The 15,502-nt window shown below is 42.0% G+C and overlaps 2 protein-coding genes across 2 annotated transcripts; both read right to left on the bottom strand.

The window, feature by feature from the left end:
* Nucleotides 1–192: 192 nt before the first annotated feature.
* LOC126297935 (zinc finger protein 211-like) lies at nucleotides 193–1,258 on the bottom strand (the record flags this gene model as incomplete). Its single annotated transcript, XM_049989282.1, has 1 exon — nucleotides 193–1,258. A coding segment is annotated over one exon (693 nt), but the record flags the coding sequence as incomplete, so codon positions are not given.
* On the bottom strand, nucleotides 1,234–13,262 carry LOC126284507 (zinc finger protein 596-like). The gene is made up of 2 exons (XM_049983486.1): nucleotides 13,164–13,262; nucleotides 1,234–1,792 (listed from the first exon to the last, which is right to left on the bottom strand). Exons 1-2 carry the CDS (start codon nucleotides 13,241–13,243, stop codon nucleotides 1,264–1,266), a joined length of 609 nt encoding a protein of 202 aa, XP_049839443.1. The 5' UTR covers nucleotides 13,244–13,262; the 3' UTR covers nucleotides 1,234–1,263.
* Between the last annotated feature and the right edge of the window lie 2,240 nt (nucleotides 13,263–15,502).

Genomic DNA, 15,502 nt, shown 5'->3' on the forward strand with positions numbered 1-15,502 from the left:
AGGGGATTTTGTACAATCAGCGATAGTGTACTTTCATTCAGGTCACTTTCTCAGTTTTGCTCAGATGAGCTTTAAGGATTGTAGTTACTGAAGTCTTGCATATTTGCTCCTATATTTCCCAACCGAGTTCCGTAACTCACCAAAATATTCAGTTAGCCTTCTCCGCATTAGCTGACAGGATGGACCATCTTGAGCTTCTTGTGTCATTTAGTGTCTAAAGCACTTACTGGATCTGACAATTCTCATTCACACTTTGTTTGGGATTTTGCTGTCAGTAGGCATCATCCCATTTAAAAACTTTGTAACTGTTGTAAATAACATAAAGGTCACAAAATCTATGTGTTATCTGTAAATACACACCCTTGCCTACAATTCAATTCAGCGAAAAATGCATATTGGCAGCATCTTCTATGCCTGAAATATTTGTGGTGCAATTGGTAGGTGATTTACCCTGTAGTCTGTGTCATTTTCATTTGACTTCCCCTTACATGTAGCATCTATGGACACTTTGTCAGCTCTCTTGCACAGATTACCTTGTACAATGTAGACAGTAATAAAATGTGTACTATACAAGGGATTCCATGTGGTAATTAAGGCTATGTTTGCTCTTAAACCTCTTCTGACACACATCACAGCCAAATGGGCATCCTCCAGTGTGGACAGAAATGTGCAGCATCAGGGTAGAATTCCGTGTAAATTTCTTATGGCAGACGCTGCAGCTGAATGGGATGTCACCTGTGTGCCTCCGTGAGTGGAGCTTGAGGCTGGTACTCCGTGTAAATGACTTGAGACAGACACAAAAGATGTATGGACGTTCACCAATGTGCACTTGTGAGTGATTCTTCAAGTGGATCTGACTCCTGAATGACTTGCCACACTCATCACAGATGTATGGACGTTCATTTGCGTGCACATATGAATGATCCCTCAGGTTACCGCTGGTCTTAAATCTCTTCTGGCACACATCACAACTATTTGGACATTCACCCATGTGCAGATGTGAATGATTATTCAGGTCACTACTGTTTGTGAAGCCCTTATGGCACACAGTACAACTATGTGGACGTTCACCTGTATGCAGCAGCACATGCCTCTTCAGGGTGCCACTTTCTGTAAATGTCTTGTTGCAAATATCACAACTATATGGGCGTTCACCAATGTGCTGCAGCAAATGCCTCCTCAGCGTGTTAGCATATATGAAAGTCCTGCTGCAAACGTCACAGCTGTATGGATGTTCATCTGCGTACAGACGAGAATGATTCTTTAGGTTCTGCTATTCATGAATACCTTCTGAAACACACCACAACTATATGGACACACACCCGTGTGCAGACGTGAATGATTCTTCAGGTCACTACTGTTTGTGAAGCCCTTATGACACACACTACAACTATGTGGACGTTCACCTGTGTGCAGCAACTCATGCCTTCTCAGGTTGCTGCTGTTGTGAGATGTCACGTTGCAAACATAACAACTGTAAGGGAGTTCTGCACTGTGTAGACAGGAATGGATCTTCAAGTTGTTTCTGTTCTTGAATGTTTTTCTGCAAATGTCACAGCTGTATGGGTGCTCACACAGATGGGAATGCCTCTTCAAGCTGTCACCCCTTGACAATATTTTGTGGCACACACTGCAAGAATACAGCATGTCATCTCTTTTATTACCACAGGAGGCTTCCCGGTTGGAGATGCATGGTACGTTGTTGCCTGTTCCTGCAGTTAGTCCAACTCTGGCAATTAAACTGCCACTGATATTAATACTGCTGCCATCCTCCATGTCATCAGGGTGAAAACTGCAAAATTGCAGAGGGAAAAAATGTTAGTAAGTTTTGATAAATGGTAAAATATTCTAAATGAAAAATAATAATAAACTGTCTCACATAATTCTCAACAAGAAACTACATGTATCAAAGTCTGTAAACACAGTTATAAATGAGCAACAGAATACTTTGACATTGCAGATTTACTTTCTTCTCCAATTGTGGATCATGCGCGTATAACTATAGGTACAACAAGTTTAAAAACTCGTACAAAATTTGTGCTCACTCACTCATCATGTTCTGTGGACTGTACTGTGAACGAGAATCTTCAATAATGAGGAATGAGTCAACATACATTTCTTTATACAGGAAGCAGCTGTCAAAAACTGTATTACCAGTTAACTATTGTTAACTGCTTTAAATTCTTTCTGCTTATCCAGAAGATAATCCTAATTAACAGTAAAACTGCTAATTTAGCAAAAGCTGCTGTTACAGCAGTCACAGTAAACAGATATGGTTTCTGTAGGATTTCCTTATCTAAGTACAAGGATATCTACGAGGGTTGTCCAGAAAGTAAATTCCAATCAGTAGCGAAATGGAAACCACAGTGAAAACCAGAAACATTTTATTTTAAACAGTTAGGTAAACCTTTCACCCACTTCTCTACATAGTCGCCACTCCAACTTCAAATTTTATCATAGTGTTGTATCAACTTTCCAATATCCTAATCATAGAAAGCAGTTGCCAGTGCTTTTGGCCAGTTATCTGCACTAGTCTGCAGCTCATTGTCTGTGGAAAAATTTTGTCTTCATAGCCAGCAGTTCTTGTGAGCAGAGATATGCTCATTGTTCACTCAAAACTAACAAGAGTGACGCGACATTATCAACAGGCATACTAGAGATACTACCCAGCACATCTGTGCAAAGCTTTTCTGGATTTTCCCAGTGGTTTCCATTTCGCGACCGGTCAGAACTTACTTTCTGGACAACCTTCTTATTACAAAAAGGAGTTTTCTGTACACTTTAAGTCTAAACAAATACTTGAACAAGGAACTACATGTCAGAATAACACTGGACAAAATTAAAAAGGAGAACTGAAGGTAGCTGTACAATACCTTTCAGATTCACTGCCACAACTTATTGACTCCATTTCAAATTTGAGGGCCTGAAATATAATAATAATAATAATAATAATAATAATAATAATAATAATAATCCCGTGTGGAGTTGATAGTCTCCCATCGGGCGCCTCCCCAGGTGGCGGATAGGGGAATGCTCTCCAGATATGGAGGGTACCGGGGAAATTAAATACCCGGGGTGGACCAAAACTATCAACCGAAATCCACTAACGTCTGGTATCCAGTGCTTAGGGGTCAGTGTCTGTTCACCTAGATGGTGCGGCCGCAGCAACCTTCTTGATCTCAACAATCAAGTCGTATTCCTCGTGATCTTTCCTCGGAAGGACCACCACCAAGTTAGTTTTCAACTTGAAAACCAAACATGATGATAACACAAGGAATGAATCCACTACCCCGGGCACCAGTCGCAAAGCTGGCTTTACCTGGTCATCGGATTCCAGGGGACCAGGAGCATCATGTTACGCCTAAGGTTGAGAACCAGACGATGTCCAAATTATTACATACAAAACAAAGACACTTCATTGGTACACGTAATACTAATACTCTTTTCAAACTGGGCAAGATCAAACAACTTACAGATGTGCTGCAAAAATTCCATATCAAAATCCTTGCAATCCAGGAAACACAATTTACGGACGAAAACCATTTTGATACAGACAACTACAGGATCTACAAAGGAAAACCAGCAGTTAAAACTAATGAGAAAGGGCTCAAACAGTTTGGCACAGCATTTGCAGTCCACAAATCTATCAGCGACTCTGTCATTGACTTCCAGTCTGCCTCAGAACGTATTTCAACGCTCTCCATCAAATTGGCCAACAAAGCATATACCTTGATCAATGCACACGCACCCACAAATAACTATAACAAGAAGAACCGTCAGAAAGTGGATGACTTCTGGAATGACCTTGAAGAGACAACAAACAAAATTGCCAAACACCATGTAATAATCTTGTTAGGCGACTTTAATGCACAATTAGGTAAAGAGAAAAAATACAGGAAAATCACCGGAATCCATACAGCTCACAAGAGAACTAACAAGAATGGGGAAAGATTGATAAGCTTTGCGAAAATTTCGGCCTCGTAATTATGTCAACACAATTCAAAAAACCCAATAAGAAACTGTATACTTGGAAGTCGCCCAACACAATGTTGGGTGAATTCCAGATAGACCATGTGGCCATCTCCAAGAGTAACACAGCAGAAATTCTGAATGTGAGAACAAGAAGAGGATTTTTTGACTCTGACCACCATCTTCTACAGATAAAGACCAGATTACAACCCAATAGAAAAAAGCCAAAACTAAACGAAGTGCTGAGACCAGACCCCGAATACATAACACTCAACAAGGAAAACATCTTACAGGAAATTAGTCAGACAAACACCACAAACTGGACAGAACTTGTGGACGTCCTCAAATCCACGATGAAATTGGGTCAACCTCCGAAAAGGAGAAAACACGCTCTCATCCATCCACTCCACAAAAAAGGCGACAAAACTGAACCAAACAATTACAGGGGTATCTCACTCGTACCGGTCAAATATAAAATCCTATCAAAAGTTCTCATGAATAGATTAGAAGAACAAGCTGACCCACAAATAGGAGAATACCAGGCTGGTTTTCACAAGGGACGATCATGCATAGAGCAGATCTGGAATCTGAAAATGATTCTCCAGATGAGAAACACCCGAAACACAGAGGTTACTTTTGTATTTTTTAAAAAAGCCTACGACTCAATAGACAGATTAGCACTCTGAAAGACGCTGGAAGAGTTCAGCATTGACAGAAAGACAAGAGCAATCATTCGGGAAACATTAACTGACACAGTCTCCAAGGTTAAATTTATGGGGGATATCTCGCAACCATTTGAAATCCAAACTGGAGTGCGACAGGGTGACAGACTTTCACCATTACTCTTTAATATCATTCTTGAAAAAACCATTGGGACATGGGAAAAAGAAGCCAAAGGAATCCAAATTGGCATTAGAAAAGACAATAGATTCAATGTGAAGTGATTAGCTTTTGTGGATGACCTTGCAATCCTCACAAATAATAGAAAAGAAGCCACTAACGCCATAGAGAAGTTACAGAAAATTGCACAAAGAACTGGTCTGCAAATCTCATATGAGAAAATCCAGTACATAGAAAGAGTGCCACAAGACAAATTGCCTATTGTGACAACCCATGGGAAAATCGTACAAGTACCACATTTTAAGTACCTGGGAGAAATCATCCAGCCATCAGGGATCAACCTAAAGGCCAATGAGGAAAGAATAAAAAAACTACAGAAAGCATATAAACTCACGTGGAACTATTATAACTAAAAGTCCATATCCATTAACGCAAAATTGAGGCACTACAACACTGTCGTACTTCCGGAGGCACTGTATACATCTGAAACAACATAAATAGGTGGGCAATCTAAAATCAAAGAAATAGAGAAACAAGAAAGGAAAATTCTTAGGAAAATTTTTGGCCCGATACAAGAGCAAGGAATCTGGAAGAAGAGACCAACATCAGAATTATATAAATACACAGACAAGATTACGGATACAATAAGGAAAAGAAGAATGCAGTTCTACGGACATATCCACAGGATGAATGAAAACAGAATTTCAAAGCGAATTCTTAAAGTCATCAACTCAGGCAGGGGGAAAACAAAATGGATAAAAGAAGTTGAAGAGGACCTCAAACAAGCACACGTAACAGTAAACGATGCAGAAAATAGAACTGAATTCAGGAACACCATCAAAAAACATAAATTTGACACCACAACACAGAAGAGACCAGGATGCAAATGGACAGCGGAGCGAAAGAAACAACACAAGAAACATAAACAATCATCATAAAGGAATTCAAGTTCAAATGCTCTCTTAAATGGGAATAATTGAAAATAACAACAACAACAATAATAATAATAATAATAATAACAACCACCATCCGATATCATCACAGTAATTCTACAACTAGAGTATGTGAGGTAATCAGCAAGAAAGTAAACTCCAAATCAGTTCTGGAAGAATCATAAAACGGTGGAAGACAGAGACAGAGAGAGAGAGAGAGAGAGAGAGAGAATGTGTGTGTGAGTGTGTGTGTGTGTGTGTGTGTTTTGACACACAGCACATGTACTGAAACATACTAGGTACACATGATTTCGATCAAGCTGGAAAGAGTGTACTGAACCAAGAGAGCAGAACAAGGTGATAAAGGTGGTGTTGTTGGTTTGTGGTTGTTGCACAAAATATTTGTTATCACTGAGCTAATTGTAAACATGTGCGTACGTGAGCAACATTGCTGCGTTCTGCTAAAGGTGATGAACAGCTACACTGCTAGTAACTACAAGACAGTAAACATGTGTAAAAAGACATGTCTGCAACAGCACCAAATCTGCAGCAGTGCTGAAGCTGCTGTTCCATCTCAAACATGAAACTAAGGATGTGCCTATGGCTAGGTCATTTATGGCTACACTGGCACCACACTCCTGTAAGCTTTAGACTCAAATAGAGGTGTTGCGAACTATGAGGTATGTGAGTAAAGTAATGAGATTGGTTTTTTATACACCAAAGTTTTCATTTTTTCCACCGCCAGTACTGTCACCTACAAAGCAGTTCCCTATGGCAGCTACACAGTGACAGAGTCGTCATTCCCAGTCTTGGTGGCAGTGCTGAAGGCCTGAACTGGTATGGCTTTTAACACTGCAGTCACATTCTTTCGAATGCTCTCCCGGGTCCCAAATTGACATCCTTTTCAGACATTTTTCAATTTCAGGAAAAGAAAGAATTCATAAGGACACAGATCAGATAAATACCGGGGCTGTGGAACAACACGAGTGCTTTTGAAAGTAAAAAATTCCATGATGGAAGTGGTCATGTGACACGGGGCATCCACTTGTCTGCAATGTCTGGTCTCACTCAATTCACCCTTTTACTGAGCCTTTCAAGGACATCTTCGTAAAACAACTGATTGACAGTTTGCCCTGGGGAACAGATTCTTTATGCATAATATCTGTACTGCCAAAAAAGCAAATCAGCATTGTTTTTATCTTTGATTTGCTCGACCTTTGATTTGCATATGCAAGCTTTTTTAGTCAAGATGTTGCAGTTTGTCATTCCTCACTTTGCCACTTTATCTCAGGATCATACTCCGAAATCCAGGATTCATCACCTACAATCACATGACTGAACAATTCGTGGTCATTGGAAATCCTCTCAAGAAGATGAACCCACACATTTTTTCGACTGTCCTTCCACTCACTTGTGTGGTTTCTCAACATGAGCCTTTCCCATGTACAAAACTTCACTCAAAATTTGAGGTATGGTGAAACTGTTTAAGTTTAACAGGTCACACAGCATCCTTATTGTTAACAGTCAGTCTGATCTCACAACAGCATGCATAGGTTTGACATTTTTGTCGGTTTTTGATGTTGAAAGTATCCCTGAGAGACATTCATTAATGTGTTCTTGGTCTTCCAAAAATGATTTGTCAGCAAAAAACTTTTACTCTTGATAAGGAATGTTCTCCATATACCAGTTCCAACTTTTCGAAGGTCACATTCACAGATTCCCCAAGTTTAATGCAAAACTTGGTCTAAATTCCACTGTTCCATTTTCAAAACACACAACAAAAACACAACTTTACTAATGGCACTTTCAAAAATCACGTGATGGCTGTACAGAGCTGAAACTCAAACCAAGCTCTGGAAGGGATCAACACACCAATCTACACAAGTAGCATGACACCACATCACCATATTGCTCACAGTGTTGTCATTCTCATTACTTTTCTAACACACCTTGTATGTAACAATACCAGAGAAGGAAAGTTGCTACTCACCATATAGTGGAGATGCTGAGTCGCGATAGGCACAACAAAAGAATTCACACAATTATAGCTTTCAGCCATTAAGGCGTTTGTCAGCAGTACACACACACGCGCGCACACACACACACACACACACACACACACACACACACACACACACACACACACACACACACACACACACACATACACACACCTGCAGTCTCAGAGAGCTGAAACCATGCTGCAAACAGCACCACCAGTGCAAGATGGGGCGTGGCGACTGAGTGGGGGTAAGGAGGAGGCTGGGACAGGGAGGGGGAGGGATAGTATGGTGGGAGTGGCGGTCAGTGAAGTGTTGCAGTTTGGACAGAGGACAGGAGAGAAGGTACAAAGGGGGTGAGCAGCGGAAAGGAGAGCAATAAAAAAGAAGAAATTAAAAGACTGGGTGTGGGGGTGAAATGACGGCTGTGTAGTGCTGGAATGGAAACAGGGAGGCGGCTGGGTGGGTGGGTGAGGAGAGTGACTAATGAAGGTTGAGGCCAGGAGGGTTACAGGAATGTAGGATGTATTGTAGGGAAAGTTCCCACCTGCGCAGTTCAGAAAAGCTGGTGTTAGTGGGAAGGATCCATATAGCACAGGCTGTGAAGCAGTCACTGAAGTGAGGGATATCCTGTTCGGCAGCGTGTTCAGCAACAGGCTGGTCCACTTGTTTTTTGGCCACAGTTTGTTGGTGGCTCTTCATACGGAGAGACAGCTTGTTGGTTGTCATGCCTACATAGAATGCAGCACAGTGGTTGCAGCTTAGCTTGTAAGTGGCATGACTGGTTTGACAGGTAGACCTGCCTTTGATGGGATAGGTAAAGTTAGTGAAGGGACTGGAGTAGGTGGTGGTAGGAGGATGTATGGGACAGGTCTTGCATCTAGGTCTGTTACAGGGGTGTGAGCCATGACGTAAGGGATTGGGAGCAGGGTTGTGTAAGGGTGGATGAGTATACTGTGTAGGTTTGGTGGACGGTGGAATGCCATGGTAGGACGGGTGGGAAGGATAGTGGGTAGGACATTTCTCATTTCAGGGCATGACGAGAGGTAATCAAAACCCTGGCGGGTAATGTAATTCAGTTGCTTCAGCCCCGGATGGTACTGAGTTATGAGGGGAATGCTCCTCTGTGGCCGGACTGTGTGACTTTGGGAGGTGGTGGGAGACTGGAAAGATAAGGCAAGAGAGATTTGTTTTTGTACAAGGATGTGAGGATAATTATGGTCAGTGAAGGCTACAGTGAACCCTCAGTATATTTAGAGTGGGACTGCTCGTCACTGCAAATGTGACGACCACTGGTGGCTAGGCTGTACAGAAGGGACTTCTTGGTATGGAATGGGTGGCAGCTGTTGAGGTGGAGGTATTGCTGGTGGTTAGTAGGTTTGATATGGACGGAGGTACTGATGTAGCCATCTCTGAGGTGGAGGTCAACATCTAGGAAGGTGGCTCGTTGGATTGAGTAGGACCAGGTGCAACAAATGGGGAAGAAGTTGTTGAGGTTCTTGAGGAATGTAAATAAGGTGTCCTAACTTTAAATCCAGATAGCAAAGATGTCATCAATGAATATGAACCAGGTGATGGGTTTAGGATTCTGGGTTTTTAGGAAGGACTCCTCTACATGGCCCATGAATAGGTTAGCATAGGATGGTGCCATGCAGGTCCTCATAGCCGTACCATGGATTTGTTTATAGGTAATGCCTTGAAAGGAGAAGTAATTGTGGGTGAGGATATAGTTGGTCATGGAGACTAGGAAGGAGGTTGTTGGTTTAGAATCCATAGAGCATCTGGAAAGGTAGTGTTCGATAGCAGTAAGGCCATGACCATTACGAATGTTAGTGTACAGGGAGGTGGCATCAATAGTGATGAGCAGGGCACCGTGTGGTAAACCGGTGGTAGGCAGAAAACATCTTCCGAGATTGTCCTAAATGCTTTCTCCGAAAATTATTTCGAGCAGTTAGTCCACGAACCCACGTGAATTGTAAATGGTTGCGAAAACACACTTGACCTCTTAGCCACAAACAATCCAGAGCTGATAGAGAGCATCATGACTGATACAGGGATTAGTGATCACAAGGTCGTTGTAGCTAGGTTCAATACCGTTTCTTCCAAATCCATCAAAAACAAACGCAAAATAATTTTATTTAAAAAAGCGGATAAATTGTCACTAGAAGTCTTCCTAAAAGACAATATCCATTCCTTCCGAACTGACTATGCAAATGTAGGCGAGATGTGGCTCAAATTCAAAGATATAGTAGCAACAGTAATTGAGAGATTCATACCTCATAAATTGGTAAGAGATGGTACGGATCCCCCGTGGTACACAAAACAGGTCCAAACGCTGTTGCAGAGGCAGCGGAAAAAGCATGCGAAGTTCAGAAGAACGCAAAATCCCAAAGATCGGCTAAAATTTACAGATGCACGAAATTTGGCACCGACTTCAATGTGAGGTGCCTTTAATAGGTTCCACAACGAAACATTGTCTCGAAATTTGGTAGAAAATCCGAAGAAATTTTGGTCATATGTAAAGTACTGAAGTGGCAAGACGCAGTCAATACCTTCGCTGCGCAGTGCCGATGGTACTGTTACCGACGACTGTGCTGCTAAAGCGGAGTTATTGAATGCACTTTTCTGAAATTCCTTCACCAGGGAAGACGAATGGAATATTCCAGAATTTGAAACACGAACATCTGCTAGCATGACTTTCTTAGAAGTAGATACCTTAGGCGTTGCGAAGCAACTCAAATCGCTTGATACGGGCAAGTCTTCAGGTCCAGATTGTATACCGATTAGGTTCCTTTCAGATTACGCTGATACAATAGCTCCCTAATTAGCACTCATATACAACCGCTCGCTCACCGATAGATCTGTACCTACAGATTGGGAAACTGTGCAGGTCACACCAGTGTTTAAGAAGGGTTGTAGGAGTAATCCATCTAACTACAGACCTATATCATTGACGTCGGTTTGCAGTAGGGCTTTGGAGCATATACTGTATTCAAACATTATGAATCACCTCGAAGCGAACAATCTATTGATATGTAATCAGCATGGCTTCAGAAAACATCGCTCTTGTGCAACGCAGCTAGCTCTTTATTCGCATGAAGTAATGGCCACTATCGACAGGGGATCTCAAGTTGATTCTGTATTTCTAGATTTCCGGAAAGCTTTTGACTTCGTTCCTCACAAGCGACTTCTAATCAAGCTGCGGGCCTATGGGGTATCGTCTCAGTTGTGCGACTGGATTCGTGATTTCCTGTCAGGAAGGTCGCAGTTCGTAGTAATAGACGGCAAATCATCGAGTAAAACTGAAGCGATATCAGTTGTCCCCAGGGAAGCGTCCTGGGACCTCTGCTGTTCCTGATCTATATAAATGACTTGGGTGACAATCTGAGCAGTTCTCTTAGGTTGTTCGCAGATGATGCTGTAATTTACCGTCTACTGAGCGAGGTGGCGCAGTGGTTACCACACTGGACTCGCATTCGGGAGGACGACGGTTCAATCCCGTCTCCGGCCATCCTGATTTAGGTTTTCCGTGATTTCCCTAAATCGCTTCAGGCAAATGCCGGGATGGTTCCTTTGAAAGGGCATGGCCGATTTCCTTCGCAATCCTTCCCTAACCCGAGCTTGCGCTCCATCTCTAATGACCTCGTTGTTGACGGGACGTTAAACACTAACCACCACCACCACCACCACCATTTACCGTCTAGTAAGGTCATCCGAAGACCAGTATCAGTTGCAAAGCGATTTTGAAAAGATTGCTGTATGGTGTGGCAGGTGGCAGTTGACGCTAAATAACGAAAAGTGTGAGGTGATCCACATGAGTTCCAAAAGAAATTCGTTGGAATTTGATTACTCGATAAATAGTACAATTCTCAAGGCTGTCAATTCAACTAAGTACCTATGTGTTAAAATTATGAACAACTTCAGTTGGAAAGACCACATAGATAATATTGTGGGCGAGCCAAAGGTTGCGTTTCATTGGCAGGACACTTAGAAGATGCAACAAGTCCACTAAAGAGACAGCTTACACTACACTCATTCGTTCCCTGTTAGAATATTGATGCGCGGTGTGGGATCCTTACCAGGTGGGATTGACAGACGACAAACAAAGGGTGGAAAAAAGGGCAGCTCATTTTGTATTATCACGTAATAGGGGAGAGAGTGTGGCAGATATGATCCACGAGTTGGGATGGAAGTCATTACAGCAAAGACGTTTTTCGTCACGGCAAGACCTTTTTACGAAATTTCAGTCACCAACTTTCTCTTCTGGATGCGAAAATATTTTGTTGAGCCCAACCTACATAGGTAGGAATGATCATCAAAATAAAATAAGAGAAATCAGAGCTCAAACAGAAATTTTTAGGTGTTCGTTTTTCCCGCGCGCTGTTAGGGAGTGGAATAGTAGAGAGATAGTATGATTGTGGTTCGATGAACCCTCTGCCAAGCACTTAAATGTGAATTGCAGAGTAGTCATGTAGCTGTAGATGTAGATGTAGAACTGTGGAGAGTCAGTCAAGGAAATGGTTGGTATCTTTTATATAGGAGGGTAGGTTCCAGGTAATGGGTTGAAGGTGTTGATCTACAAGAGCAGAGATTCCCTCAGTGGAGGCACAGTAACCAACCATACCTAGCATTTGGTGTGATAGTATGGTGTGCCACTGGCTACACAATGTAATTACCTCTGGCTTGTGCAGCTGATCTTCTGAACAGTAGCTATTAAATTTCTGATATTTAAGGTGGTGGCCATGCCCTATCATTGAGGTCTACGTGACACGCTCCAAACATGGTAACACAGGATTGCTTATTGCTTGTGCTGTCCTGATCTACCTCAATATGTAGAGAGTTCAACTATGGCCCTGGCCAGCACAACTTTCTAATCTCTTATTCATTGAAAACATCAGTTCACACATTACTGAAAGGCTGGGACACCACCACTCACCACCCACTACAACTGATAAACTCTGGCACAGAGATGAAGCAGCAATGAATGACAAATCCATATCTGTCATCAAGCTCAGTTTGACTTGATCACAAGCCAATTTAGAGTGATTCTTGTTGCCACACGTGGCAGCTCTGTGTGCTAAATTATGTACCGAGTACACCACAATCATCTACAAACAACCATGTATTCCTCCTACTGTACCTTTACACACACAATAAGTAAGCTTTTGCGATTAGTAATTCTGTCTGGTCCTGCAATTTTAATGGCGAGCAGTGCCTTTTGTATATGTCTACTGAGGTAGCAAACAGCAATGAGCAGTCCATCTTTTCATTAGTGAAAGTCACTTGCCTCTAAACTACTCTTTACTGAGACTTCACAACCATATCTAACATGCAAACATTGTAAAAATATTTACTTCACTTTATCATGCACAGCTCTTGTCAACCCACCAGTGGTACACAACCTACTTAGAGCACAACTCACCACTGTGTCATATTTGCCCACTGCTGCCTCCTCATCTTCTTCATCCTTCTTTCCCTCAACATCCAATGTATTAGTTCCATGAAGATCTTCTGAAGGTGAACATTCCTAAAACAGTTAAAAGAAAAAATATCAAAGTGAGTGACAAGGATACAGCTGTCAGGCAAAATCATGCAAAAGTAATCATCCCATTTCCTTTGATGTACATGTATCTAGCAAACGCCTTTGGAGAAGTAGTCATTTCTATGAATGTGGTACAGTATGTTATTCATATTTCAAAGATATACTGTACTCTAGGATATGGCAGTCAGTCCAGCAGATAGCACTGCAGCTGAAACGTATTAAAATCAACCATTAGAGCTTGTGTAATGCCCACTTTTCTAATAACATGTTTATGGATGCAGCAACGGAGTCATAAGTCCACAATAACTCATGTTTCTTCTGATATACAGATGATACACTAATAATTTAGCCAAATGGACTACACAGTCTATGACATTCCTACATCTGAAATTGTTACATCAAAACATGAGATTTACAAAAGAGGTATAAGAAAGAAAACCAACTTTCATTTCTGGAAATTCTCATCAAGAGAAGATTGAATGGAACACCAAGACCCAGTATTCACTGGAAACTAACACATACAGAATTATACTTGCATGTCTCCAGATGTCACGTCCCCTTTTAACAAGAGAATGTCCTAAGCTCATTAGCGCACAGGGCTTCCAGAATGTCTGAACAAGACGGTTTAGAAGTGGAGTTTCATCACCGACAAACAGTTTGGTTATAACAACTGCCAGAAATAGTGTACCCTAACGCCAAAGGAGCCCAGGTGACAGCCTGCAGAGGAAAAAGAGAAACCTGTTGTGACAGAATTTATCATTTACATAGAGATGATATCACAAAAATCAAAAGCATACTTCATAAATACAGTGAAGGGCCAAAGAAACTGGTATAGGTATGCGTACTCAAATACGGAGATATGTAAACAGGCAGAATACACCACTGCGACTGGCAACACCCACATAAAACAACAAGTGTCTGGTGCAGTTGTTACATACTGCTGCTACTATCGCAGGTTATCAAGATTTAATTGAGTCTGAATGTGGTGTTACAGACAGTGCATGAGCAATGGGACACAGAGTCTCTGAAGTAGCAATGAAGTGGGCATTTTCTCGTATGATCATTTCACAAATGTTCCGTGAATATCAGGAATTCAGTACAACATCAAATCTCTGACATCGCTGGGTCCAGAAAAAGATCCTGGAAGAATGGGACCGATGACTGAAGAGAATCATTCAACGTGACAGAAGTGCAACTCTTCTGCAAATTGCTGCAGATTGCAGTGCTGGGCCATCAAGATGTGTCAGCATGCAAACAATTCAACGAAACGTCATCTACATGGGCTTTTGGAGCTGAAGGCCTACTTGTGTACCCTGGATGACAACATGACACAAAGCTTTACGCCTCACCTGGGCCCATCAACTACGACATTGAACTATTGATGACTGGAAACATGTTTCCTGGTCGGATGAGTCTCATTTCAAATTGTATCGAGCTGATGGATGTGTACAGGAATGGAGACAACCTCATGAATTCATGGACCCTGCATATCAGCAGGGGACTGCCCAAGCTGGTGGAGGCTCTGTAATGGTGTGGGGTGCATGCAGTAGGAGTGATATGTGACCCCTGATACGTCTAGACAAAACTCTGACAAGTGACATGTATGTAAGCATTCTGTCTGATCACCTGCATCCATTCATTTCCAGTTGTGCATTCTGACGGGCTTGGGCAATTCCAGCAGGACAATGCGACACCCCACATGTCCGGAGTTGCTACAGAATGGCTCCAGGAACACTTTTCTGAGTTTAAACACTTCCGCTGGCCACCAAACTCCCCAGACATGAACATTATTAAGCATATCTCGGATGCCTTTCAACGTGATGTTCAGAAGAGATCTCTGCCCCCCCTCATACTCTTACGGATTTATGGACAGCCCTGCAGAATTCATGGTGTCAATTAACTCCAGCGCTACTTCAGACGTTAGTAAAGTCCATAGCATGTCATGTTGCAGCACTTCTGCATGCTCACGGGGGCTCTACACGATATTAGGCAGGGGTACCAGGTTTTTGGTTCTTCAGTGTACTTTGTCAAATGCTTAGTTCACTCACAACTTATAGGCTTGAATGTGTCTATAAAGGATGACTTAAGACTCCACGAATGAGGTTTCCCACATCCTGATCCAGTGTGGAGAAATTTATCTACATCAGACTGTTTAAAAGGAACTGGAAAAACTAACAGAGAATAAGAATCACAAGGATAAAGAACAACCACAAATATCA

Source organism: Schistocerca gregaria, chromosome 1, assembly GCF_023897955.1.
Source record: "Schistocerca gregaria isolate iqSchGreg1 chromosome 1, iqSchGreg1.2, whole genome shotgun sequence".
NCBI lineage: Eukaryota > Metazoa > Arthropoda > Insecta > Orthoptera > Acrididae > Schistocerca > Schistocerca gregaria.

What these genes read in the sequence shown, in the direction of transcription:
- LOC126284507 (XM_049983486.1), bottom strand. Translation starts at nt 13,243, where the DNA reads ATGGAACTAATACATTGGATGTTGAGGGAAAGAAGGATGAAGAAGATG. An exon ending in TGGGCAAATATGACACAGTG is followed by an intron (nt 1,793 to 13,163) that starts GTGAGTTGTGCT and finishes GCAATTTTGCAG; the next exon opens with TTTTCACCCTGATGACATGG.